This window comes from Globicephala melas, chromosome 20 (genome assembly GCF_963455315.2).
Source record: "Globicephala melas chromosome 20, mGloMel1.2, whole genome shotgun sequence".
NCBI lineage: Eukaryota > Metazoa > Chordata > Mammalia > Artiodactyla > Delphinidae > Globicephala > Globicephala melas.
Window position 1 is genome coordinate 32,949,419 of NC_083333.1, and position 24,282 is coordinate 32,973,700.

At 57.9% G+C, this 24,282-nt stretch overlaps 3 protein-coding genes across 8 annotated transcripts; all 3 read right to left on the reverse strand.

Annotated features, from left to right (window-relative positions):
• Position 1: 1 nt before the first annotated feature.
• PYCR1 (pyrroline-5-carboxylate reductase 1) lies at positions 2-4,530 on the reverse strand. Of its 4 annotated transcripts, none has more exons than XM_030843168.2 (8): positions 4,425-4,530; positions 3,897-4,021; positions 3,575-3,645; positions 2,686-2,865; positions 2,227-2,448; positions 1,955-2,047; positions 1,637-1,800; positions 2-815 (listed from the first exon to the last, which is right to left on the reverse strand). In XM_030843168.2, the coding sequence occupies exons 2-8, from the start codon at positions 3,961-3,963 to the stop codon at positions 650-652; spliced, it is 963 nt and encodes a 320-aa protein (XP_030699028.2). In that variant the 5' UTR covers positions 3,964-4,021; positions 4,425-4,530; the 3' UTR covers positions 2-649. The 4 variants fall into 4 exon arrangements, with proteins under 4 accessions (XP_030699028.2, XP_030699022.2, XP_030699029.2 ...); XM_030843162.2 differs by lacking the exon at positions 4,425-4,530 and adding an exon at positions 4,322-4,414; XM_030843169.2 differs by lacking the exon at positions 4,425-4,530 and adding an exon at positions 4,167-4,190.
• On the reverse strand, positions 3,941-8,919 carry MYADML2 (myeloid associated differentiation marker like 2). The gene is made up of 2 exons (XM_030843170.2): positions 7,721-8,919; positions 3,941-4,021 (listed from the first exon to the last, which is right to left on the reverse strand). Exon 1 carries the CDS (start codon positions 8,705-8,707, stop codon positions 7,784-7,786), a length of 924 nt encoding a protein of 307 aa, XP_030699030.1. The 5' UTR covers positions 8,708-8,919; the 3' UTR covers positions 3,941-4,021; positions 7,721-7,783.
• Positions 8,920-16,633: 7,714 nt separating this feature from the next.
• On the reverse strand, positions 16,634-23,507 carry NOTUM (notum, palmitoleoyl-protein carboxylesterase). 3 transcript variants are annotated; one of them, XM_030843335.2, is made up of 11 exons: positions 23,176-23,507; positions 21,996-22,048; positions 21,818-21,913; positions 21,233-21,293; positions 20,926-20,984; positions 20,426-20,528; positions 19,574-19,765; positions 19,359-19,459; positions 18,672-18,819; positions 17,608-17,655; positions 16,634-17,377 (listed from the first exon to the last, which is right to left on the reverse strand). In XM_030843335.2, the coding sequence occupies exons 1-11, from the start codon at positions 23,505-23,507 to the stop codon at positions 17,071-17,073; spliced, it is 1,500 nt and encodes a 499-aa protein (XP_030699195.1). In that variant the 3' UTR covers positions 16,634-17,070. The 3 variants fall into 3 exon arrangements, with proteins under 3 accessions (XP_030699195.1, XP_030699194.1, XP_060146338.1); XM_030843334.2 differs by having other exon boundaries at positions 19,359-19,765; XM_060290355.1 differs by lacking the exons at positions 20,926-20,984; positions 21,233-21,293 and having other exon boundaries at positions 19,359-19,765; positions 23,176-23,303.
• Between the last annotated feature and the right edge of the window lie 775 nt (positions 23,508-24,282).

A 24,282-nucleotide genomic window follows, 5' to 3' on the forward strand; every position in this document is an offset into this window, starting at 1 on the left:
CTGGGGCTGAAAACGAATTTATTTAACCTGAAAAGTCAGAGACAGAAATGACAGCATCTGTTGGTTGGACCAGGAATGGGAGATGATGGCCTGAGTGTATTGGGGCCTCGGGCGTTCAACCATCTGAGGAGCCCTTTTCTCAAATGTCACGCTGGCCAAGAACCATGGGCCCTTTTGCTGGATTCCAGGGACCCTCTGGCCCTTCCCACACTGAGGAAGGAGTGCAGAGTGGAGAAAGGGCAGGAGTGGGATCAAGCTCTCTCCTTGGCTGGGCCTTCATGGTTGGGGTGGGGTGGGTCGGGGGGGACCTTGACCTTTGTACTCAAGCCCAAGCCAGCTGACACTGGGTGCTGAAGCCCCCCAAGCCCTGGAGGAAGGTGGTCCTGACCTGGTTTGGGGGCAGAGGAAGGGGGAGGCTTAGGTCAGAGAATCCTTCCTTGTTCTGGACCAGGACACACTTGGGGACCATGGAGGTTCCCACTGGGAAGTGATGTGCCCCCTCCCTGGCTACAGCTCCACTGACCCAAGTGGATCAGAGCCACGGGGGATGTGAGGACATCCTGTGAGGCCTGGGGCTAGACACTCCCAGCACAGAGCTCCGAGCCCAGGAGGAAAAGGCAGAGAGTGGCCTGCGGGCAGGTTGGACACCTCAGTCCTTCTTGCCTACCGGGGCCATGCTGCGGGGCAGCAGCTTGGAGTGGCCAGAAGGGGCCAGTAAGGTGCCGGGAGGGGAGTCCAGCTTCACCTTGTCCAGGATGGTCTTCTTGATGGCAGCTGGTGAGACCTTCTCCCGGTCGGCCACGGACTGCAGCTCTCTGGGGAGACAGCGAGGAGGGCTGTGTCCAGGGCTCCGCCTCCTTCCGAGCCCAGGGGTCCAAGTGGAAGTGGCAAAAAGTGCACAGCTCCCAGCACCTGCCAGCCTAGGGTGCTGCTGTGCTGTCACTCCCACCTTAGGGCCTTTGCCCCTGCACTTCCCGCCACCAGCTACCTCTCCCCTAGATTGCCGTTCAGTGGCCTCTCACCTCATTCAAGCCAGCTCAGGGTCACCGAATCTACCAGCAGCCCCCCAGACACTGAGCCCTCATGGCCCTGAGCACGGGACACATGCCTCATCTGTCTCCCCTGCAGGTTGGTGCCAGGAGAGCAGCATTACGTTCTAGCCTCACTGTCAGGCAGTGGCAGAGAAGCCTGTGGGCTTGGACTGGAGGGCAGGTAGGGTGGTGAGAAAGAGCCCTGTCCATCCTGGAGGCCTGTCCATCCCCTGCTCCTTGGATTTCTTTCAGCTCTCATGTGCTGTCGTTGTGCCAGTGCATTCTGTGCTTCTAACTCTCTCAGTCTCCCCGGCGAGGCCAAGAGGAATGTGTTATCATCAGCCCCACAGAGGTTCCCCCGGTCTGCCTCCCTGGCTTGGATGACCACCCCAGTCTGAAGGCCACAAGTGATGAAATCACGTGCGGAGCCCAGCGTGGGCCCAGAGGGCCCCTCTTCACAGGGTGATGGAGAGTGATGAGGGATGCTGCACACCGCCACCCCGGGGAACCTCAGGGCTCCCCGCACCCTACCCGCTGGTAGGCCAGAGCTTGATAAACATATGGTGAGTGAATGACTGAGTGGGCAGGCAGCAGCGGGGGCCCACCGTGTGCGGATGCAAGAGGCCTCCACGGCATTGATGAGCAGGGAGCGAAAGCCCCCGCTTTCCAGCACGTGCAAGGCGTGGATGGTGGCCCCACCGGGAGAGCAGACGTTGTCCTTGAGCTGGCCTGGGTGCTGTTCGGAGTCCAGTAGCATCTTGGCGGCCCCCTGAAGCCAGAGAGGGGGGCTGAAGGTTGTGAGGGTACTGCTTCCAGCCCCAACCAATGCAGCACCCACTGACTCTCCACCCATCCACCCCAGAGCACCAGTCTTGGTCCTGGTAAGGAGTGGCCCCCACCAGAGGGTCAGGAAGAACACTAACCAGCAAAGCCTGGGCCCCGAGGCGGACTGCCAGGCGCCTTGGAAGCCCCATCTTCACACCCCCATCAGCCAGTGCATCCAGGGCTGTGAATGCCTGCAGAGAGAAAGCACCTAAGCTGCTGTCGCAGGCCTTTCCTCCATTTCCTCTAGGCAGTGGTTCGTCCAGCAGCTCTGCCCGCAGGGGCCCAGAGCAAGGAGGAGGGTGGAAGATGGGCAGACGTGCCCTGAGATCCTGGGGACTGCCTACTGCCCCCGCTCCTCCCCAGTCCTCACATAAGCTGGGCCGCTGCCGCTGAGTCCCGTGACAGCATCAATCAGGTCCTCCTCCACCTCCGTGCAAAAGCCCACACTGCTCATGAGCTGCTCCAGGAGCCTGCCATCCTCCACCTGGGCGTGGGTGCCCGTGGCATACACAGTGGCTCCTTCCCGCACTACGACCGGCGTGTTGGTCATGCAGCGGATGACTTTGGGGGCCGGCTGGAACGCTGTCAGCTTCTGGGGGAGAAACTGGCTGTGTGTCCATCCCAGCCCCTTGCCCAGCATACTGTGCTGGGTGCGGGTGTGAACATGCTCACCCAACTGAACGCTTCCTGAGTTCTGTGAGCTATACAAACACACCCATTCCAAAGATGGAGAACCAGGTGTGGAGCACGCCAGGGCTCCTGAGCCCTCTGCAGTGCACACTTCCACCCCATCTCCAGACCCCGCCGGACCCTGACCCGTAGTGCCCACCTTCTCGATGGAACTGATGGTAACGCCAGCTGCACAGGACACCACGATGTGCCGATCCTCAATGTCGGCGGCAATCTCATCCAGGATGAAAGGGATAATGTGTGGTTTCACCGCCAGGAAGAGCACATCACTGTGCTGCACGGTCTCCTTGTTGTGGGGCGTCAGGTTCACCCCCATCTTCTGCAGGGAGCGCCAAGGCGAGCTCAGCCTGCTGTATGTGGCTGGCTGGCCCCCTTAGTATCCCCGCAGGCCGAGAGCCCCTCGTGTAGAACAGCACAGAGGATGATGGGAACGTGGGCATGGCAGGGCTGGGGGCTCAAGGCACGGGGCTCTGACACCATCTAACTGCCCTTCCCACCCAAAAGTGGAGGAAGCATCCTGATCTGGAAGGGCGGACAAGCGAAACTGCATCCAAACCACAGTCCCAGCCCACCCCACCTAGGGCTGCAGCCCCCAAACCCCTGACCACCTCGTCAAGTGCGAGTGGTGGTGTGGATAGTGGTCTCAAGCTGGTAGCCTGCCCCCACCCTTGGACATGGAGCCCTCACTCAGCTATGGCAAACTGAAACTGTATTCAGCCCCCAGGTGGTCTCTCCTGGCCCCCATACTGTGATCCCCTGTGGTGGTCCACTTGGGGAACCCCATTCCTGACCACCAGTGGCACATGTGCCGGTCACCAAGTTCCCAAAAGCATAGGGAGGGGACCCATCTGCAGGCCAGGAGGCAGGGTCTTTTAGATACTCCAGCCCAGGGACCCTCTTCTCATTGGCGTGGGGGACTGTGGCATGGTGCCTCCCTCTGGGGCCGCTACTCCTGGCCTTCCAGGGTCAAGGCTATCACACACTGGCCTCTAGAAATACTGACTGGTCACCCTCCACCCTGCACCTACCCTGAGGGCAGAAACAGTGGCCAGGTCCATGTCTGGGGAGCTGGCCATTATCTTGTGGGCAGCCAGGACACCTGTGAGAGACAGAGTTCCTCCCTCAAGGCCAGTCTTGGCGTCCCTCCACCACATCCTCAGGAAGAACAGAAATCGCACCACCCAGGGTAAGACAGCAACCCCTGCCTTACCCCAAACCTTCCAAGGCTACCGTTTCCCACAGTGCTCAAATAAGGCACGTTAATGCAGACTCCACCCTCACCTCCCAGCCTGGGGAAGAGTAACTGGCCCACCCTCTCACGCTTGGCCCCTTCCTGGCCGCAGCGCCTACCGGCTGCTGTGAAGCCCTTGGCCAGGGCAAAGGCCAGCTGGCCAGCCCCGATGAAGCCCACGCTCATGGTGTCTGGAGGCCTGCGCCCACTGCCCTCACAGCTGGCACCGTCTCCGCAGGAGCAGCTGCGGGAAGATGGGGCAGAATCCAGAACAAGAAGTTAGGCGGGCAGTGCCAGGCTTGACTACTCCACCGCCGACCGGTGACCCCCATCCCAGCGGGTCTAACTCTCCCCCGCTCCGGTGCCCCCGCCCACCGCAGCGTCCCGACCTGCTCCTGCAGGTCCCAGACGGGGCAGAGAGGGGTGAGCCAGCCTCCGGAAAGGGTCGGCAAGAGGCATGGGGTAGGGGGACGCCCCCACGCCCGAGTCCCCTCCCCACGCCCGAATCCCCTCCCCACGCCCACTCTCCCCCAGGTCCGAGCACCCCCGAGGCCGGAGTCGAGTGCGCGGACTTGCATTTCCCCCTGCCCGGCGGCACCACCGCCCGCCCGAGCCGAACCCCGACCCACAGCTTGGCTCCCAATTACCCAGTTACTCGGTGCGAGTCTCCCCCTGTCCGCAGCTGCGCGCCCGCCACGCGGCACCCAGCGCCGGGGGGCCCCCCGCCCCAGCCAATCCGCGGCGCGGCCGCCCTGGAACCGGCCAATCTGGGGGCGCGGGAGGCGCCGAGGGGCAGTTGCATCATCCGCTCACCCCCGCCCCCTCCCGCTGGGTCCAGTCGCCCCCGCACTCCCGAACCTGCGCCTTCAGTCCCGGCCCCAGCGCACCGAAACCTTCGCCGCCCCCACCCCCATCCCCCGGGACCGCGCCTGAGGACTGAGGGCACCGGGGGAGGGGCGGCAGGAGCCGGGCCCTCAAAGAGTGGCCCTGGGCTAGGGCTCCTCTCTCGGGGCCCTGTCGTTGGACATGGACACGGACACGTCAGGCTGGCGTCCGTGATGGCGTGGCCCTCACTCGGGTTTGGAAACTGGCGACATAGCCCGGACCTTCTCAGCATCTCAAAGCGGGGAGGCATCTGGGAGGTCTAGGTCGGTCCCCCTGAGATCTGGACCCCCTCCTTCCCACCTGGGGTTTCTGCTCTCCAAGTCTCTTCTAAGGCTCAGGCGCCCTTTGAAAACTGCATGACACTGGGGGCCACTGGCCTGTTACCACGTGAACCTCCTCAAACAGGCTCTCAGGGTGGGTGGTGGTCAACCAGTAGATAGAGGAAGATGACCCCCTAGTGCCCCCAGTTTCCACGGAGCACCCATGTCTCCTGACATCTCATGTGAAGGGTCCGTGGAATTTTTTGACCCTAGGTTTTCAGAAGAAAAAAGCTCTAGTCATCTCCCCGAGGACGCGCTCAGGGCTCGTCTGAGCTGAGTCTGCATTTGGGTTTCAGGATAGTCTGGGGTCCCAGTCAGCAGCAGGGTTGAGGGCAAAGTAAGAAGCATCATCATTGACATCCCATCCCCCCACCAGGGGAGGGGGTGGGGGTGCTTTATTTTTTCGGTTCTGTATCTTAAATGACGACAAACTGTTCTGAAATGTAATTTCAGTGTTACTTGGATGATTGTGCCGCAGAAGCAGGGCTGTGAGTTCTCCTTGACATAATAATGACCAACATCAACACCACCAGACCACTGTAGTGAGCGTGTGTACGCGGCAGATGTCCAGGCCTCCTCGTATGTTTATTCTGGTGTTCAGTCCTCACCCTCTGAGGGAGGAGCTATAGTAAGATCCGGTCCAAAGTGGACTGTTCAGGGAGTGGCCCAGACTCAAACCCATAGACGCAAACTTGGGGGTCCCACTCCATTTTAACTGACTGTATATAATCAGAGAACAGAGTCCATCCTTTAAAAAGTATTGTTTCTCAAGTGACGACGACAAATAACTCCTTCCTCCAAAGAGCAAGAGTCCTCTGATCCGGGGAGAGAATAGCATGAAGACAATCCCCAGGGCAGCCTCCCGGAGGCCAGTCGACATCTGCCATGCTTATCTTGAGCCCTGGAACCCCTTGCCTCCTCTCTCTCCCCCTCAGGATCTTTGAAACTTAGGCTGGGTGGAGCTCTGGGGGCAGAAGTCCATAGGACAGTGAGGAAATTGGAAGTTGGTGACAGATAACTCATTTCAGAAATTTGATTAGAAAAGGAAGACTGTCTAGGCCTCCCTGTGAGCTGGGAAGGGTGTGGCCCATATGCTCCTTTGTCGCCTGGTAACACACTCCCAACCCCCACCCTCCCTCAGCCAGCAGGGCCCTCAGGACGCCTCAGGACACAGGGGTCCCTGCCCCCTCAGGGATCTGCTGCTGAAGACGGGCCTCTCCAGGTAAAGGACCCCTGTGCGTGTGCCCTCCCCAGCGGGCGGGCGGGCCACTTCTCTCACACTGTGCATGGTGCCAGCACAGGGAGCCCTTGGACCCCGTGCCTAACAGCTGCTTGGGCTCTGCTGCCACGGGTGTAGCAGCCCCTCCGCCCACTGCTAGGCCCAGGACCCTTGGAAACCCCAGCGGTGGTGGTGAGTGCCGAGAGCTCCCCACCCCCATCCTCCCCTTGCTGTCACCCACCTGGGGAGAGGACACTACTTCCTCGGGAGCGCACTCTTACCCCCAGAGTGCCCCAGCCCTCCCGCAGCTGCCTCCTTCCTCAGCCAAGCGCAGTCTAGGCTCCTCTCTGGGAACATGCTGGTGGATGACCCAGGAGGGACAGCTGGCCACCACCCCCTCTGGCTACCACCCCCTAAGCAGAAGCTTCTCCGTGCAGATCAGCGTTGGTGTTTAGTTCCTGCTCAAGGCCAGGGGCCCGTCTATGGGCTGAGCGGCTGCTGCGCTTCGGCAGCGAGTGCGCTGCTCTGGGCTGGCCCAGTCTGGGTTCTTGAGTGGGAGAAGCTCCCTGGAGTGTGGAGGACAATGGCCCCAGCAGGCCCTCGTGGTTGGCAGCCAGGCAAATGAACACTTGAACAGAGGTGGTGGGCCTGTGAGCACCAGGGTGATGCCTGGTGCCCAGGCTCCATGCCCCAGTGGCTGCCCCAGGCTGGTCCTCCCCTGGGTCAGGGCTGCCTTAGGCCAGCCCCCCGGGGCCCATGGCAGGCACTGCAGAAGCTGCCGCATCGGGGCAGACAGCAGGGGCCCAGTGGTGGCTCCCTGCCTGGGTGGGAACCCAGCTTCTCCTTAGCATGCTGTGCTCTTGTCAGTGTTGCCGCCCCATGGGTCCCTCCAAGCCTGCACTGTCTCCAGCATGATGAGGCTGCCCTGTGTGACCACACCAGAGTCCTTGCTCAGCTTCCAAAGCTGTGGCCGCTCAGAGGTGGCAAGGCGGGGTCCTGATTCCCAGCTCCTCCTCGAGTTGGCACAGATGCCACAGCAGGGCCCTGCTTGGATAGCTGTCCTTCCAGGGCTCCAGGAACTGCCCCTTCAAGGCTAGAGGAAGCGCAGGCTCACCACGCTCCTTTTTCACACTACTTAGTTTACTCAGCCCAGATGTGGTCTCCAGACGTTTATGGACGCTTGGGGCCAACTTCTTAATCCTAGCCTCAGGGTCCCCATCTGCAAAGTGGGTCACAACAGCACCTGCTTCAAAGTCTTCTCATGTGTTACAGTGGCCAGCACGGAGGCAGGGTGTGCCAGCAAATGAAGAGAGATGGAGAGAGACAGAGAGAGACAAAGACAGAGAGATAGACGGGGAGAGAGAGGGGCTGGGAGCTGCCTGGCAGAGACTCCTTCCCCGTGACCTGTTCTGTCCCCCCTCTGCCCCTCCCTGAGATGAGCTGCTGAGCACTGCCAGAAGCCCAGTCATGACTCTACTGGCTGCCTCCCTCTGGCTTGTCCCTGGAAGTCTGGGCTCACCTGGGTCCCCTCATGGTGCCTGAGCCCTGGAGAGCAGAGGTGGGTGGGCCGCTGCCTGTCGGGCTACAAGGTAGGCACGAAGCGGATCCTCTGGGAGTAAGCCAGGTCGGCGACGTAGAGGAGCAGGTTGACATAGGTGAAGGTGGCCACCACCAGCTGGCTGTCCCAGGTGCAGCTGCCCTTCAGGCAGTCGGGGGGGCGCCCAGGCTCACCGTACTTGGGGTCGAAACAGAAGACAGGCCAGATCACTGCAGCACTGAGGTAGAGGAGCACAGCCAGGAAGGTATACACCACCACTACACGGTCGAAGGGGCAGCCCAGGCCCCCCGTGTGGCCCATCACGCTCAGGGCCACCACGGCCACTGTGGCCAGGAAGCACAGGCTGTAGACGGCCACACACCACTGGGTGGCCACGTAGCGCCCATAGCGGCTGTCGTGGACCAGCGCCCCAAATATGATGCAGGCCACAAAGGCCTGGACGATCTTGAGGAGTCCCGACACCGTGGCCATGTAGCTGGCCACCTGGCCTGGCCGGGCCCGGGTCAGGGCCACCTCCGTGGCATAGGCCAGGAAGAGAAGCCCGGCGAAGATGCTGGCTGCTAGGCGGAAGTCCCTGGCTGTGCAGCCCGCGGGCTCGGGTAGGCACTCCAGCTGGGTGAAGTACAGTGGGTAGATGACCGCAGCTGTGGCGGATAGCAGCGTGGCCAGCATGGCGAAGGCTGCTGTGAAGTTTCCCCAGGACAGGCGCAGGCAGCTGTGCAGCCGGGTGAACTCACAAGCCACCACCAGGACCGATAGCGCGAAGCAGAAGCTCCAGGCGGCCATGCAGAAGGTGCCCTGGACGCCATCGAAGCCGCCCCGGTGGGCCACCAGGCTGAAGGTGGTGCAGCCAAAGGCCAGCTGCAGCACGCGGGCCGTGCCCACAGGCGATGTCACAGCGCCCAGGTGCAGGTACCCACCCCCGGGGGGCTCCATGGTGCTGCCCATGTGGCCGGCCGAGTCTCTGCTTCACACAGTGCCTGGTGGCCCCGGAGCCTGCGGCAGCGGCAGATGCCAGCAGCCTGCAGTGGCAGTGACGCTGGTGACATTGCAGCAGAGCAGCCTCTCCACCGCCTGTGTGGGGAGGGCCGAGGCCCCCCCCAGCTCTATAAATAGGTGACCGTGATCAGAGCCCGGGAATAGCAGCTTGCGTGCCTGTGCCTGTCCCTATCCAGGAGGGACATCTGACCCTTGTGATCCATCGAGCCCCTGCCAGGACCATTAACCCCTTGGCTGCTGGCACCACCCCCACCTCCAAAGCACCTGCTTCTGTCAGTCAGTCGGTGCCACTGCCTGTGGGGGAGGGGGAGGGAGAAGAGCAGAGAGGACCAGGCAACCCAGCTCCAGCAGCTTCAAGGGGGAGGAGCACAGGGAGGAGAGGGCGGCAGTGGGGAATCTGGGAGCCCTGCAGGGCTCGGTTCAGAGCTGGGATGGTTTCAGGACCCCATTGTCATTGTCCCTTGGCCCACACTCAGCTCTGATTCCTGGGAGGTGGTGGGAAAGGGGAGTGGAGATCCTGTGCCCCCTCCCAAAGGTGCCCACCCTCATTCTTCTCACGCTCCCCAGCCTGACCTGGGGGAGTTAAGTTTTAGTTATTATTTGGGGGGATCATAATGGAGCACTTTACTTGTCCCTCCTAGACATGTAAACACCTAGGAAAAACTCAACTCTCCCAGTTTTAGTCTAAAATATTAAAAATATATGAAATGTTTTTGAAGAGGAAAAGAAATTTTTCTGACTGTAAAAGTAATACATGCTCAGACCCAATCAGCACAGAAAAAGAGAAGGAAAGATTGCCAGTAATTAATCTGCCTGTAATTAATTTGCCTGTAATTCTATCTCCTAGATTCAACCCCTATGAACATCCCGTGTATACAGTTGGCCCTCTGTATCCACAGGTTCCCTATCCACGGATTCAACCAACAGCAGATTGAAAATATTGGGGGAAAAAATTCCAGAATGTTCCAAAAACCAAAGCTTGAATTTGGCATGAGCCAGGAACTATTTACATAGCATTGACTTTCTATTAGGTATTATAAGTCATCTAGAGATAAGTTAAAGTATATGGGAGGGGAATTCCCTGGCGGTCCAGTGGTTAGGACTTGGGACTTTCACTGCCGTGTCCCTAGGTTCAATCCCTGGTCGGGTGACTAAGATCCCACAAGCCGAGCAATTTGACCAATAAATAAATAAATAAATAAATAAAAATAAAGTGTATGGGAGGATGTGCATAAGTTATACACAAATACTATGCCACTTTATACAAGGGACTTGGGCATCAGTGGATTTTGGTATCCTAGGGGGTCCTGGAACCAATCCCCTCTGACACTATATATATAGCCTTATGTGTATTTCCCCCAACTTTTCATTTAGGAAAATTTCAAATTTACAGAAGAGTTGCAAAATAGCACAATGAACACTCATATATCTTTCACCCAGATTTAAGAATTATTAATATTTTGGGACTTGCCTGGTGGTCCAGTGGTTAAGACTCCATGCTTCCACTGCAGGGGGCACAGGGTTCAATCCCTGGTCAGGGGAGTTCCACATGCCGCGGGCTGCAGCCAAAAAAAAAGAATAATTAATACTTTGCCCTGTTTGTGCTCTCTCTCCCCCCCATTAATAATTAATAATAACATTAATTAATTCTGGAGATATGACAATTCTCCCCTAGATACTTCCACGGACACCTCCTAAAAGCAAGGCCGTTTTCCTACAGAACCTGAACACAGCGACCACACTTGGGAAATTGACGAATGATCACCTAATATACAGTCCTGCAGTTTTCCCCCACCTGCCCCCAAACTACACTTTATAGCATTTTTAATTTTTGCACCAGGATCTGATTGGAATTATACATTGCATTTGGCTGTCATGTCTCTCATTTTCCTTTATTCTGGAATAGTCTCTGCTTTTTTAATATTTCATAACACTGAATTTTTTGAAGTGTCCCAGCCAGCGGCCTCTAGAGCCTGCGAGCCACAACTACTGAGCCCGTGTGCCACAGCTACTGAAGCCCGCGCACCTAGAGCCCGTGCTATGCAACAAGTGAAGCCACTGCAATGAGAGGCACACGCACTGCAATGAAGAGGAGCCGCCACTCTCCACAGCTAGAGAAAGCCCACATGCAGCAATAAAGACCCAACACAACCAAAAATAAATAAAAATGATTCTTTAAAAAATAATAATAATAAATAATTTAAAAATTATCAGCTCCTTCTCTGAAAGAGGCTGTGAGAATCTGAGAACAAATCACAACAAAATCATCTTTCCTTGCTTTGCCATTCTAGCTCTGCCAGCCCACAGGGCCCAGGGTAGCTCGGGGTCCCCACCACGGTCTGGGCGGCTGCTTCATGGCTGGACCATGGCGAGGCTTCCTGGACCCTGCCATAGGCTATGCTCCCAATTCTAGACACCAACTCCCAGCTGCTTGGCCACTGGGCTACTTGGTGACAATGTCTTCTGCTCGTGAGCTTTTGCTAACGTGTTACAATTACAGAAACAGAGTGATTCTAAATTGACAGCTTCCCACAGCGTGGAAATATAAACAAAGTAAATTTGGCTGGAAATCACTTAAAGTTCATCAGTAGGGATTGGGGAGTAAACATGAGCACATCCACATGAGGGACACTTAGGATGCCCTGAAGTCGCCTCATAGAAGATCAGGTAACGGAGTGGGAGATCACAAGGGCAGCGATCTGCGTGAAGACAAAAGGACCTGTGGGCACATGTGCCTCTGAAGAGAGAGAAAGGCTGAGTAAAAGCCTGAGATGCCCCACTGTCACGTCTGAGGCGCAGGGCAGCAGGTGCTTTGGCTCTCCTTTGGGTTTTCAGTGTTTTCCAGTTTTAAAATAAATAGGTACTACTTCCTAAACCAGAAAAAAAGAATAATTAAAAAAAAAAATGAAGTAGAGCTTCCCTGGTGGCTCAGTGGTTAAGAATCCGCCTGCCAATGCAGGGGACACGGGTTCGAGCTCTGGTCCGGGAAGATCCCTCATGCCGCGGAGCAACTAAGCCCGTGTGCCACAACTACTGAGCCTGCGCTCTAGAGCTGGAGAGCCACAGCTACTGAAGCCCGCGCGCCTAGAGCCCTTGCTCCGCAACAAGAGAAGCCACCGCAGTGAGAAGCCCATGCACCACAACAAAGAGTAGCCCTGTCTTGCAGCAACTAGAGAAAGCCCCCGCACAGCAACAAAGACCCAACCCAGCCAAAAATAAATAAATAATTTTAAAATAAATAAATGAAAAATAAAAAAATAATAAATGAAGTATAAATAGGTTTATATTCTTGTATGAATATAAAACTTGCTTTAAAAAATAAAATAAAAAATAAAAATAAAAATTGAAAACAGGACTTCCCTGGCGGTCCAGTGGTTAAGACTCTGAGTTTCCACTGCAGGCGGCACGGGTTCAGTCCCTGGTCGGGGAACTAAAATCTTGCGTGCTGCACAGTGTGGCCAAAAAAGTAAAAAAGATTAAAAAAAAAAAACCTTCCTTTTACAAAATTTTTAAATAGACTTTATTTTCTAGAACAGCTGTAGGTGCAAAAAGAAACTGCACTGATAGAGCTCCCATATATCTCATATCCAGTGTGTTCTATTGGGTACACCTTTTTTTTTTTTTTAATTCTCTTTATTATTTTATTTGGCTGCGCCACGCAGACTGCGGGATCTTAGTTCCCCAGCCAGGGATTGAACCTGGGTCCCCTGCAGTGGAAGCGTGGAGTCTTAACCACTGGACCACCAGGGAATTCCCCTATTGGGAACATCTTATGGGACATGTTACAATTAATGAGCCAATATTGATAAATCATTATTAATACACTACTATTAAGCAAAGTGAATACTTTATTCAGGTTTCCCCAGTTTTAACATCATGCCCTCCTGCTGCTCCAGGACTTGTCTCGGACCCCACGTGGGATATTTAGTCACCACATCTCCTCTGGCTGCTCTTGGCCAGGACGGTCTCTCAGACTTTCCTGGTTTGAATGATCCCGACGGTTTGAAGGAGGGCTGGGCAAGGAGGTGCAGACTGTCCCTCTGCTAGTTTGTCTGATGTCTTTCTCATTATTAGTCTGGGCTTGTGGGTTTGGGGGAGGAAGACCACAGAGGGAAAGTGCCCTTCTCATTACATCCCTTCAGGGCCTGTGCTCTCAACACGACTCCTCACCGTGGCTGTGCCCTTGGTCACTTGGCTGAGGTGTGTCTGTCAGGTGTCTCCACTGGGGAGTTCCTCTTTCTCCCCCTTTCCATCCTGTTCTCTCTGGGGGCGGGATGTCACTATGCGTGGCCCACACTTAAGGGGGGTGTATGCTTCCCCTCCTTGAGGGGACAGTATCGACATAAATTATTTGGAACTCTGCAAAGAGATTTCTTTTTTCTCCCCCACTTAATTTATTTTATTTTATTTATAAATTTATTTTATTTTATTTTATAAATTTATTTATTTATAAATAATTTATAATTTATTTATTTTATTTTATTTTATTTTATACTTTATACATTTATTTTATACTTTGAGTTATAGTCCAAAACTATATTTTTTTATTCTGTTGCTCCAAGCCTTCCATGTGTCCCCTTACGTACCCCCATCAATGGGGGTGGGGTTTTCGGCACCTCCTCACTGCAGGCACTGCAAGATGCCCGGGGCTCATCCTGCACGTTTCCTGCTAGGTGTTTTCCAAGGAGCCCTGGTTCCTGTTATTGGAGATGGTGTAAGAGACTAAGATCTGGGTGCCAGGTGTGCTCATTGCTGCTGGAGTGAACTTTCACACGTTGTAACAAGTATTTGTATGTACAAATAAAGCAATGTTATTCAAAATATATTTAAAGAATTTTCCTAAAAGGGCCTGCAAAGGTCATTAAAACTAGGTAGTACACATATATCAGGTTTTACCAAAACCTCTGGGTTTCTTCTCTTCACGTCTCCTTGTGGCTTTAAAATTTCCAGGAGTGTGTTATTACTTTTTGTTTCTATTCCTTCTGATTAATGTTTTCATTCACTAAACAAGTTCTTCTGCAGTAGCTGCTGAGTGCCAGGCCTCGTTCTAGGCGCTGAGAAACAGCAAAGAACAAGGGAGACCAGAGTCTTTGTCCTCTTGGAGTTGCTGTTTACACCACGTCACGTCAAGGGTCCGTGCTCTCAACACAGCTCATATCAAAACTGAGCAGAAAGCACCGAGAGTCCCGTATACTCCCTGCCCTTAACCGGGCACAGCCTGCCCATTATCTACATCCCCACCAGAGTGATACACCATTGATTTTTTACCATCGATGAACCTACACTGATCTGTCAGCATCACCCAGAGTCTACAGTTTACATCAGGATTCACTCTTGGTTTTGTACCTTCTATGAATTTGGACAAATGTGTAATGACATGTACCCACCATATGGTGGGACCGTACAGAGTTGTTTCTCTGCCCTAAGAATCCTCTGTGCTCCACCTAGTCAGCCCCATCCTCACCCCTGGCAACGAGCGATCTTTTTACTGTCCCCATAGTTTTGCCTTTTCTAGAATGTCATAGAGTTGGAATCACACCATATGTAGCCTTTTCTGATTGGCTTCCTTCACTTAATAATATGCATTTAAGGTTCCTCCAGCCTTTTCATGGCTTGAGAGCTCATTTCTTCTTAGTGCTGAGTAACGGTCCATTGTCTGGATGGACTGCAGTTTATTTACCCGTTCATCTACTGAAAAGAAATCTTGGTCGCTTCTGTCCTGAGCATTTTTGCTGCTACGGGAAGCCTGTGATGTGGAAAATGTAAAGCAGCAACATTTCTAGAAAAGTTGGGGACTTCCTGGTGGTCCAGTGGTTAAGAATTTGAGCTTCCACTGCAGGGGGCACAAGTTCGATCCCTGGTCAGGGAATTTAGATCCTGCATGCCGCGTGGCACGGACAAAAAATAGAAAAAGAAAAGTCGGGAAGTCAGTGTGTCACATCGATGGCTCACTGAGCACTGCAGGTTTTGCGTCACCCACTGTCCTTACGGGTCCTGGGCTCATTTTGCCACTAGTCCCCAAGGTAAAGCACAGAGGCCGGAGGTAGGCCTTTCTCCCATGTTCCTTCTTTGTCAGGAACATGGGGAGAAGGGATTTATTCATTTGGTGAAATCCCACTGGGCCTAACCCACAAGTATAACATTCAGTGGGCCTGGCATGCCTAAGACACACAAAGCTACCCTCTGACTCTTTTCAGCCCACCTCAAACAGAGCGAGACATCTGTCTGTGCTGATGTCACTGCCTGCCGCCCTTCTCCACACAAGGAACTGGTCTTGCGCCAGCACCTCCGGGGTCCCCCCCAGCCAGCTCTGACCGAAGCGTGGGCCCCTCCCTCTGAACAAGTCTCCCCAGGTAGGTGAAGGCCAGGCCCCTTCCAGGTCCTCCCAGCCCCCTCTCCCGCTGGGAGCCCACTGTCGTATGGGGAGAACTGTCCATGGCCCTCCAGGGAGGCCAAGGATGGGGCTGCTCCCCCAAACCAGCAGCTGCCCCTGGGTACCCTTTCTTTCATCTCTAGGCTTTTGCCACCCCCCTCCCTGACCTCACTGTTTCCCTTGGCCACTGGGACTCCGTGGCTTCCCACAAGAGTGGTCCACAGAGGAAACCGTGATTGGGCCACTTAGCTCCCCCTGGGGAAGCTGACATTGGTGATGAGTGGGCCGCAGGTGGGCCCAGAGCTGATAAGACCTCAGGGGACACCCCCAGTCTTGGCGCGGGTGAGACGATGGGGTCTCTGTGATTCTCCCCACTCTAGGACTGGGGCTGCAGACTCCCTGAGAGAGGCTGGGTGGTCGGAGGCTGGGAGCAGAGCCCAGGCATGAATCCTCCCTCTGTCCCTTCAACCCTTCACATAGCCTCTTTGGGCCTCAGTTTCTTTATCTGTAAATTGGGGTTTTATAATAAGACCTACTTGCCCGGCGCCTGGAGGAATCAGGGTGCTATGTGCGTGGGACACTTAATGCAGGGAGTGCTGAGGAAGCCACGTCTGTTGGAGGGTCATGACCTGGCCACCTGGGGGGGCTTATCAGTGTGTCACTGAAACCACAGGTGCTTGCTTACTGTCCTTGACCCACATGCCACTTCTGGGTGCATCCCACAGAGACAACAGCCGCGTGCAGTGATGCTGACACAGGCTAGCCATGCTGCACCCTTCGTACCTGAAAAGGGTATGAAGCACAGAGCTCATTGCTCACTGGTCATGTCCCACCAGCATGGAGCTCTCCGCGGCCCCAAGATGCAACGGGAAGTAGAAACCAGGCAGCAAGTGTATGGCATGCAGTCACACGTGGAAGGAAAAGTAGTGTGTGTGTGTGTGTGTGTACGTGTTTATGGGAGGCCAGGTCCTCTGGGACTAGCCACAGATGCAGAGCCAGGGGCTGGCCAGAGGGAGAATTTTCACCCTCCAAAGCTTTGCTTCTTTCAAATTCTGGACCATGTGCATGTGTGACGTAGTGAAAATAAACACAATACAAACTTCTAAGAAAGTGTTAGCTGGGTAGGGAGTGTTTTGTGATAAAGTTTTGAAAGTGGAGGTTGCTGGTAGAGACAAACATTGTGGATGTACAAACGCTGAGTCATGCACTTAGAAATGGCGGGGTTGCGGCGTGAAGGTCACCCCAAGAACAAAATAAAGAGGAAAGGGAGCATAAAACCTTGCTGGGGGCTCGCCTGAAACAAGCCCATCTCTACTGTTTGCTGAAACGATGAACAGAAGGAGCAGGGATTGAAGGGCAAGAGGCCCCGTGGTCGCCCCAGTCTCTCTGCTGCCCTGGACCAGGGAGGTGGGGTGGGGGGGGTGGGGGGTGGAGTCGGGGTTGGGGGAGGGGTGTGAAGTGGGCAAAGTGCCCCCTCAAATAAACACATCTACAGGGTGAGGCTCTTTTGTTATCTTTTTTCTTCATTATTTAAAAAAAATATGTTACAAAACAATATCATTCACTATATATTTCTTGCTTATTTTTCTTTCTTAAAAAATTAAAGTAATAAAAAAAGTCACTTTATAAAATAATACAAAAGGGCAGGCGAGGCTGGGGGCTGGGCTGGGGCGGGGCCTTCTGGGCTGGGGGCTGAGGAATCCAGTGCTTCTGACTCCCCACTGTGGGCTGGAGGCGGGAGTCAGGAGGGAGGGATGGGAGGGGGCCCAGGGCCACAGCTGGGCTGACGGTGGGTCCATCTCAGGCTGGGCCTCCCAGAGGCAGTGGGAAAGAGGCAGTGAAGGCTGCCAGGGGAGGGCATCCAGACCCAGGACGGGGATGGCCGGGGCCCTGCGGCCCTAGGAGGACAGGAGGGCCTGGAGGGCAGGTGGGCGGGGCCCTAGCTCCCGCTGCTCAGCATCCCCAGCAGTTTACTGGGCTCCAGGCCCTGCTGCTGTGCCACTGTCTGCACGTCGAAGCCCATGTGCATCAGGAACTGGGCCACGTTCATCTCCTGCCCCGTGAACTGGTCCCGGATGGTGGGGCAAGATGGGTTGCAGTGGGGCCAGGGGCAGCTGTCCACCAGGTGGATGGGGCAGCCCTTCAGGGGAGCTTTGCTGGCCTTGTGGCTGTCGTGGAGGCTTCTGTCCCAGCAGTGCAGTGCCCGGGGCAGCGAGGTCCCCTTTACCTGGACGTCTGTCCAGTGGCTGCAGACAGAAACCCAGGTGGGGGTCACTCAGGTGTGGCCAAAGCAGAGGACGGCATTGCTACCAGTGAATTCTTGCCACACGGTGGGTTGTCTAAGTGATTTTGAAAGCCCCCAAAAGAAGCCAGAGCCGGGGAGGCCGGTGGGCAGGCCTGCTGGGGATGGGGGCACTGCAGATGCTTGGAGTGAGAGCCATAGACGCGAGCTGTCCTGGGGCTTGGCGACACTGACCTTCGGATGATGATCTCGTGGGAGAGGCAGGCAGGGGCAAAGCTGGCCCTGTTGGGGAGAAGACAACCTGTGAGCAACCATGTCCCCGCCTCAGCCCTTCCCCACCCCCAAAGCCCACAGGTCACAGCAGCTCCAGCCCCCTCTACTGGGAGGCTGTCCCCTGCCTGCGTCCTACTTCCCTCCTGCTTCTGTGCCAGCCAGCGGCTCCCCAAGGCCATGTCCCCCCCAGCACACATGCTCCCTACTAACCCCTGTCCCTTCCGGCCTCCAAATCCTGCTCGGAGTGGGGGCTCTCCCGGACAGGTGAATATTTTGTTTTTCTTAATAAGTTAGCTTTTAATCGAAGTTTTAGGTTCACATCAAAATTGAATGGAAGGCATAGAGAGCTCCCATTTATCCCCTGCTCTTATACACGCACAGCCTCCCCCGTCATCAACAACCCCCACCAGCTGGTACATTTGTTACAATCAATGAACCTACACTGACACATCATTACCACCTAGAGTCTGTACATCAGGGTTCACTCTTACAACATTACCACCCAGAGTCTGTACATCAGGGTTCACATCAGGGTTCACTCTTACATCAGGGTTCACTCTTGGTGTTGTACGTTCTATGAGTTTGGACAAATGTATAATGCCACGTATCCACCATTGTGGTACCATACAGAGTAGCTCCTCAGGCCTAAAATTCCTGTTCTCCACCTATTCATACCTCTCTCCCCCAACCCCTGGCAGCCACTGATCTTTTTACTGTGTCCGTAGTTTTGCCTTTTCCAGGATGACATAGAGTTGGAATCACACAGCATGTAGCCTTTTTAGATTGGCTTCTTTCACTTGGTAACACGCCTTTAAGGTTCCTCCTGTCTTTTTGCCGCTTGATCGCTCACTTCTTTCTAGCGCTGGGTAAGATCCCCTTGTATACGTGGACCACAGTTTGTCACGTACTCAAGGACCCCTTGGCTGCTTCCTGTTTTCCATCTTTGAGGCCTCTCTCTCTTTTTAAGTCAAGTGGTTTACTGTATATTTGGGGTGGGGGCTGAGTGGGGTCCCCAACACACTCACGGCACGTCCTTGAGTGTGTTCCGCAGCTCACGGCCCAGGTTTTGGATGTACAGCCACTGGCCCTCCTGCACCGGCTGCCCCGTGAGGTGCACATTGTCCACAGTCAGCTGGGCCTCGTCAAACAGCCACTGTACCACGAACACCGGGCCTGGGGGGACGGCTCAGATGGGCCTCGCCTCGGTGCTCTGCCCCCCACCCCAGGCTCAGGGGCCCGAGGCTGCAGTCAGCTCCACAGCAGGCTCACAGGCCAACCGGGCTCTCTGTGCAGGGTGCTGGCCGCCAGCATCCCCAGCACCCTTCCTTGAAGAGATGCCTTGTTCCCTCCCCGCACCTTGGCCTGGCTCCCAGGGACTCTACTTTGACCAAAACATGGTGATGATGTCCCTTCAAGTGTGGGGCTGGGGGGACAGCCAAGGCCCCACACAGGCGCAGCACTGGGATCCAGCTCCAAAGCGCATTCCTCACCGTGGATGTGGAAACATGACTAACCATCCTGGTTTGCCTCGAACCAAGTGGACTGCCAGTGCTAAGACCAGGAAAGTCCCAGCCAAGCCCAGATGACTTTGTCACCCATCCTAGGTGGGACAGTGGTCTCTGGGCCTAGCCTCTGAGGGCTGGACTCCAGGCTGGGTTTCCAGCAGGCGCAGATAGTCTAAACACCCCCCGCCGCCCCATATGCCCACTCACAGCGCAGGGTTGGGTAGACTTTGTAGCCAAAGAAGCAGTTCCACTCCTCGCCCTCCTTGAACTGGCGCCTACAGCGCTCCGGGACCACCCCATTCCAGTACCTAGGCCACATGCTGCAGGTTAGGCTGCCCCTGGCCTCCCATGAGCTTCTCCACCCACAGGTGCCACCACACCCCAGGCCCTCTGCACAGGATGGACCCTCCCTCCCAGAGCACCTGATGCCCCGGCGGATGGCCTCCGTGGGCGCGCAGGTGATGGTGTCAATGCAGTCTGTGCGGCGGTACTGCTTGTTGTCCAGGAACCAGCCAGAGTCAGCCAGGCCCCGCACCTGGATGGCTGGATAGCCCAGCTCCTCCAGCTGCTCGGCCACGCGGTCCACGTTCAGCAGCACTCCTGTGCCCCCCGCGCTGCAGGGAAGGTGGGATGTCAGGCCAGGCAGATGAGGACACTCACCCACCAGGGCCCGCCCATCCCCAAGCCCATCCCCGAGTGGGCAGGGATCTGAGAGCATTCTGAGCTGCCAACACGTTCTGTGTTCATGTGTAAGTCCCCTGGGCCCTTCGAGGTCTTGGAGGCAGAGAAGGGCTGGCAGAGCTCCCGGCACTGACCCAGCGCTAAGTGTCAGGTCATCCCACTTCCTCCCACTCCTCCTTCCCTTCCTCTCTCTCACTCTCTGATTCAGTTTCCTTATCTGAAAATTAAGATGAACTAGGTGCCCCAGGCCTCTCCATCCATTCCTTGGATGTCCCCTGGGTCCCCTACATGCCTGCTGGGATACAGTGACCAGCAGGTGTGATCCTGCCTACAGGGACCCCAGCCCTGGTGGTACATGGGTTCACAGCTAACCCCTAACCAACTGCCTAGGTCACTGCAGTCCAAGGCTTCCCTCACACCCAACAACCATGGACCCAGAAGCATCCTCTGGACAGCTTCCAGCTACATGGCACCTGGGAGCCGAACTCTGAGATGCCCCGTGATGCTGAGCCTCCCGGTCATGCATTTGCCCTGGCTCAGCCCCATCTTCTCCCTTCCATCCACACTCCCACCCCAGCCCCTGCCCAGCCCACCTGCTCCCTGCCAGCAGCAGCACCTTGGCCCCGCTCAACCCTTTGCCCAGGAGCTCTCGCACAACCTCCTGGATGATGAGGGCGCCCATGAAGGCGTACTCGTCTGCACAGAGAAGGAGGGTGGATTCAAGTGGGGGCCTGGACACAGAGCAAGGCCTCCCACCCCCAGGTTGGCAGAAGGAGGGGTATAGCTGGGGGTCTGGAGGGTCTTAGAGGGGATGGGAACAGGGTCTGGGTAGACTAGAGAGAGGCGAGTTAGGTGCACAAGGCTGTGCTGGGGGCTCTCCCGCAGGGAACAACCAGGAGTGAGGACGCCTCAGGGTCAGGCCAGCCATGGACAAGCCAGGCAATGGGTGCTGAGGGCAGGCACCCTGGGACACACTATCAAAGGGTTAGAGGGAGTTACAAGGCTGAAAGTCTGTATTTCTCCAGGAGCTCTGTCCTCCCTGCCCTGCCTCTGTCAGGGGTGGGGGGGAGCTGGGGGAAGGCAGGGGACTCACTCTTTTCAGACTTGGATGAAGCCCCACTCCAGACATCGCTGGAGCAGTAGGGGATGAAGCTGTGACACAGGGATGGTGTGAGCCCGCCATGCTTCTCTGTTGCCCGAGGACCCCAGGAAGGACCACCCTCCTCAGGAAGGACTCCTGAGGACAGGAACCCCCTAGGAAGACCTCTCCCAGGACCAGACCCCCTCAAGGATGGGATCCCCAAGGATGGACTCCCCCCTAAGAACCTCTTAGGAAGGATCCTCCAGGAAGGACCCCCAAGGACAGGACCCCCAAGGAAAGACCTTCGGCTCCCTCTTACACCATGTTGGCGTTCCACCAGTGGGGGTTCTCCTCTGGCTGGGAGGACAGGATCCCCGTGCCTGTGGCAGGGGAGGACAGAGGCAGTGGGTCTTTCTGGTGGGAGGGGGCATGCAGGGGTGAGGACTATAGGAAGGTGTGGGGCTGTGGGGGCATCCTACTTGGCCACAGCAAGGAGGTGGGTGGTGACACCCACCTGAACCAAGGTGGCTGAGGAAGTGGGGAATGAATGGATGGGTTTAGTTACTCCACGGAGTCCCCATGGCCAGGATGACCAGCCAGGCTGTGGCATCTGGACATGGCCCTCAACCTCCCCCCTTCCACCAGATATTTTGACCTAGGGACCAGCTGTGTACTGCACAGCCAGGGTGAGCCCTGGGAAGTTACCTGTGGAAGAAGAATGAAAGGTGAGAATGAATGATCCCTAACTTTGGGGGGGGGGTGGATGGGGTGGGGCCTCTCTGGGCCTCTAGGGAGTGAAAGAGGAGGAGCTTCTTCCAGGACTTCCAATTATGAGCCCCTTCTCCCGCCACCACCCGCCCCCCCCGCCTCGTGGGGGCTCCTGGTCAGTCCCTGGCACGCTGACCTGTTCGAGTGAGCGGCCAGTCCTTGGAGCTCATGAGGCGCCGCATGGTGTCATATCGGGAGTCGCAGTTCTCCCGGTTGAAGCAGTACCAGCCTCCTGCGGGCACAGCCACCACCTCAGGGTCCAGTGCCGAGTGGATCCCCACCCCCACCCCGCCACCTCCGCACCTAGGACGCACCTTCCAGAAACAGTAGCCATCGCCGGCTGCCCTTGGATTCCTTCAGGTAGTAGCTGCAAGGGAAGTGGGCGGAGCGGGCGGTCAGCTGGGGCTGCAGGGCCCAGCTCCAGGAAGGAAGGGGTCATTCCACCTGTCGCCGGGCGCACGCGGACCGCACGGGGGCGCCAGCGGCCAGGCCCCCGCAGAGCGCGCCCGGCCCGGCCAGCCAGTCCCGGGAGGTGGCGCTCGCGGGGCGGGGAAGGGCGGCGAGGGGTTGTGTGGTCCGTGGAAAATCCCCACTGCCCGCCCCGCGACAGACCCGCTGTAACCTCGGCGCTGGCGGCCGGGCGGGGGTGGGGGTGGGGGTCCTCGCTGGGGCTCGGGATCCTCCTGGGACGCGCAGTGGCGCTTGGAGAGTGAAAAGCACTCTCGCTGGAGGAGTGTGCGTGGGGCAGGGGCACTGGGGTAGGACAGGCGCGCGTGGAGGGGCGAGGGCGCCACCGAGGCAGGGTCGCAGCCTTCCTTCCGAGGCCCGACCTAACGTCCAGTTCCTCGGGCTGTGGAGTCGCTGAGGGCATGGGCGCCCCCAACCCCTCCCCAACCCTCAGCCTCGCATTCTTTTTTATCTGCTTCCGTTTGGAGAGGGGTGAATGCTGCACCCCAGGTCCTTCTGTCCCACCTGCGCCCCCTGCCTGTCCCTCTGGCTGGCTGGGCTCCCTGGCAGTCCCAGCAGCAGCAGGGAGCAGACGGGGCGAGTAGAGCTGGTGTGGGGGTGGGGGTACGGCAGGACTCTCCCCGCCCCCCTGTGTCACCTCCTCCTGCTGGAGCCAGGGCCACTCGCGGACTGCCATCTCCCCGCCCAGGGAACGAAGGACGCGAGCACAGGGGCTGGGCACCGGTGGCCGAGGGGTCAGTGCCCGGGCTGGCCCGTGACCAGCGCTGCCAGCGCTGCCCCACCCCCGCGCGGCAAGCCTCCGAGCAGGGCCCTTCCCGGGGCCAGCGCCTCCGAGACCCGACGGGAGCCCTTTCCCCTGTGGGCGAGCACCGCTGCGGCCAGCAGGGAGGGTCCAGTGCAGAGACTCCGTGCGTCTGAGCGGGGACAGGGAGGCGGGTGTGCGAACCCGCCGGCGACGAGGCGGCCCGCGGCCCCGAGGCCAGCGGCGGGGGCGCGCCGGTCGCGGCGGGCGGGTGCGGGCCTTACCCGGCCGAGCTGCCGTCGTTGCAAGTCACCGACGTGTTGAGCAGGAGGTGCAGGCGCAGGTCCTCGTTGAGCTGCTGTGCCGAGCAGGGGTACAGGGACTGTGCCAGGCTCTTGACCTGTGCCATGAAGCTGTCCATGTTGCCTTCCACGGCCGTGAAGTCCAGCGGGAAGCTCTCCACCGGCTGCCCAGCCGCCGTCGCCGCCTCGGCCCGCGGCGGGGGCGGCGGCGGGGGTGGCTGCTGGCCGCGGCGCCGCCAGGTCTTCCTGCCCTCGCCGCCCCCGGCCCAGTGCAGCAGGCCCAGCAGCAGCAGCACGCGCACCCCTCGGCCCATGGCCGCGCTGCTCGGGCCCGCGGCCACCTGCGGAGAGCGGGCGGCCTTGAGGCGGCGCGGTGGCGAGGGCGCCGGGCCGGGGGCGCCCGGGCCGCGGGGCGCCAGCCGCGCCTGCTCGTTCGCCCCGCTCCCTGCGTTGGGCCCGGCAGAGGAGGCGAGGGCGGCTCGGCGTCGAGGCTCTCGGGCCGGGCGCCGTCGGCCTGGGCAGCTGGGGCTCCGCGCGCGTCCGGCCGAGGGCAGCGCAGGGTCTGGGTGCGCTGGCTCCGGCCCGCGCCAATGAGCGGCGGGGGCCGAGCCTGGGCGTAGTTTGCGGGGGCCGCGGCGGCCCGGGTGCCCGCGCGTTAGAAGTGCCGCCACCGCCGCCGCCCGGGCTCGGCGGAGGGGGAGGGGGCCGCGCTCGCTCTTTTCTTGGCGGAGGCATCGCCTTTTCTTCCCAAACCGCAAGCCTGACGGAGGGGCCTGGACTATCCTGCCGCGGCCGCCGGAGGCGCTCCCGGCCCGGCTCCGTGGGGGGCAGCGCGGCCCGGCGGCCCCGGCGGCTCATTCATCGCGGCCAGCCCGGCGCCGCCGCCCCCGCCCCCGGGCGACTGGAAGGGGCGGCGGGGGGGGGGGGCGGGGGGGAAGGAGCGGGGCTTTTCCGCGAGGGGGGAGCTCCGTCCGCCACGGGGCGGGTCGGCCCGACGGGCTGGGGGCACAGGGGGAGCGCTCACCTGAGCCGCCGGGGTCCCCTCGCCCCCGCCGCCCAGGCCCACAGCAACCCACGGGCGACCAGAAC

What these genes read in the sequence shown, in the direction of transcription:
- PYCR1 (XM_030843168.2), bottom strand. Translation starts at nt 3,963, where the DNA reads ATGAGCGTGGGCTTCATCGGGGCTGGCCAGCTGGCCTTTGCCCTGGCC. An exon ending in CAAGGGCTTCACAGCAGCCG is followed by an intron (nt 3,646 to 3,896) that starts GTAGGCGCTGCG and finishes TGTCTCTCACAG; the next exon opens with GTGTCCTGGCTGCCCACAAG. An exon ending in TCGGGGCCCAGGCTTTGCTG is followed by an intron (nt 1,801 to 1,954) that starts GTTAGTGTTCTT and finishes CTCTGGCTTCAG; the next exon opens with GGGGCCGCCAAGATGCTACT.
- MYADML2 (XM_030843170.2), bottom strand. Translation starts at nt 8,707, where the DNA reads ATGGGCAGCACCATGGAGCCCCCCGGGGGTGGGTACCTGCACCTGGGC.
- NOTUM (XM_030843334.2), bottom strand. Translation starts at nt 23,507, where the DNA reads ATGGGCCGAGGGGTGCGCGTGCTGCTGCTGCTGGGCCTGCTGCACTGG. An exon ending in ATGGCTACTGTTTCTGGAAG is followed by an intron (nt 21,914 to 21,995) that starts GTGCGTCCTAGG and finishes CTGTGCCCGCAG; the next exon opens with GAGGCTGGTACTGCTTCAAC. An exon ending in AACACACTCAAGGACGTGCC is followed by an intron (nt 17,656 to 18,671) that starts GTGAGTGTGTTG and finishes TCTCCCCAACAG; the next exon opens with GGCCAGCTTTGCCCCTGCCT.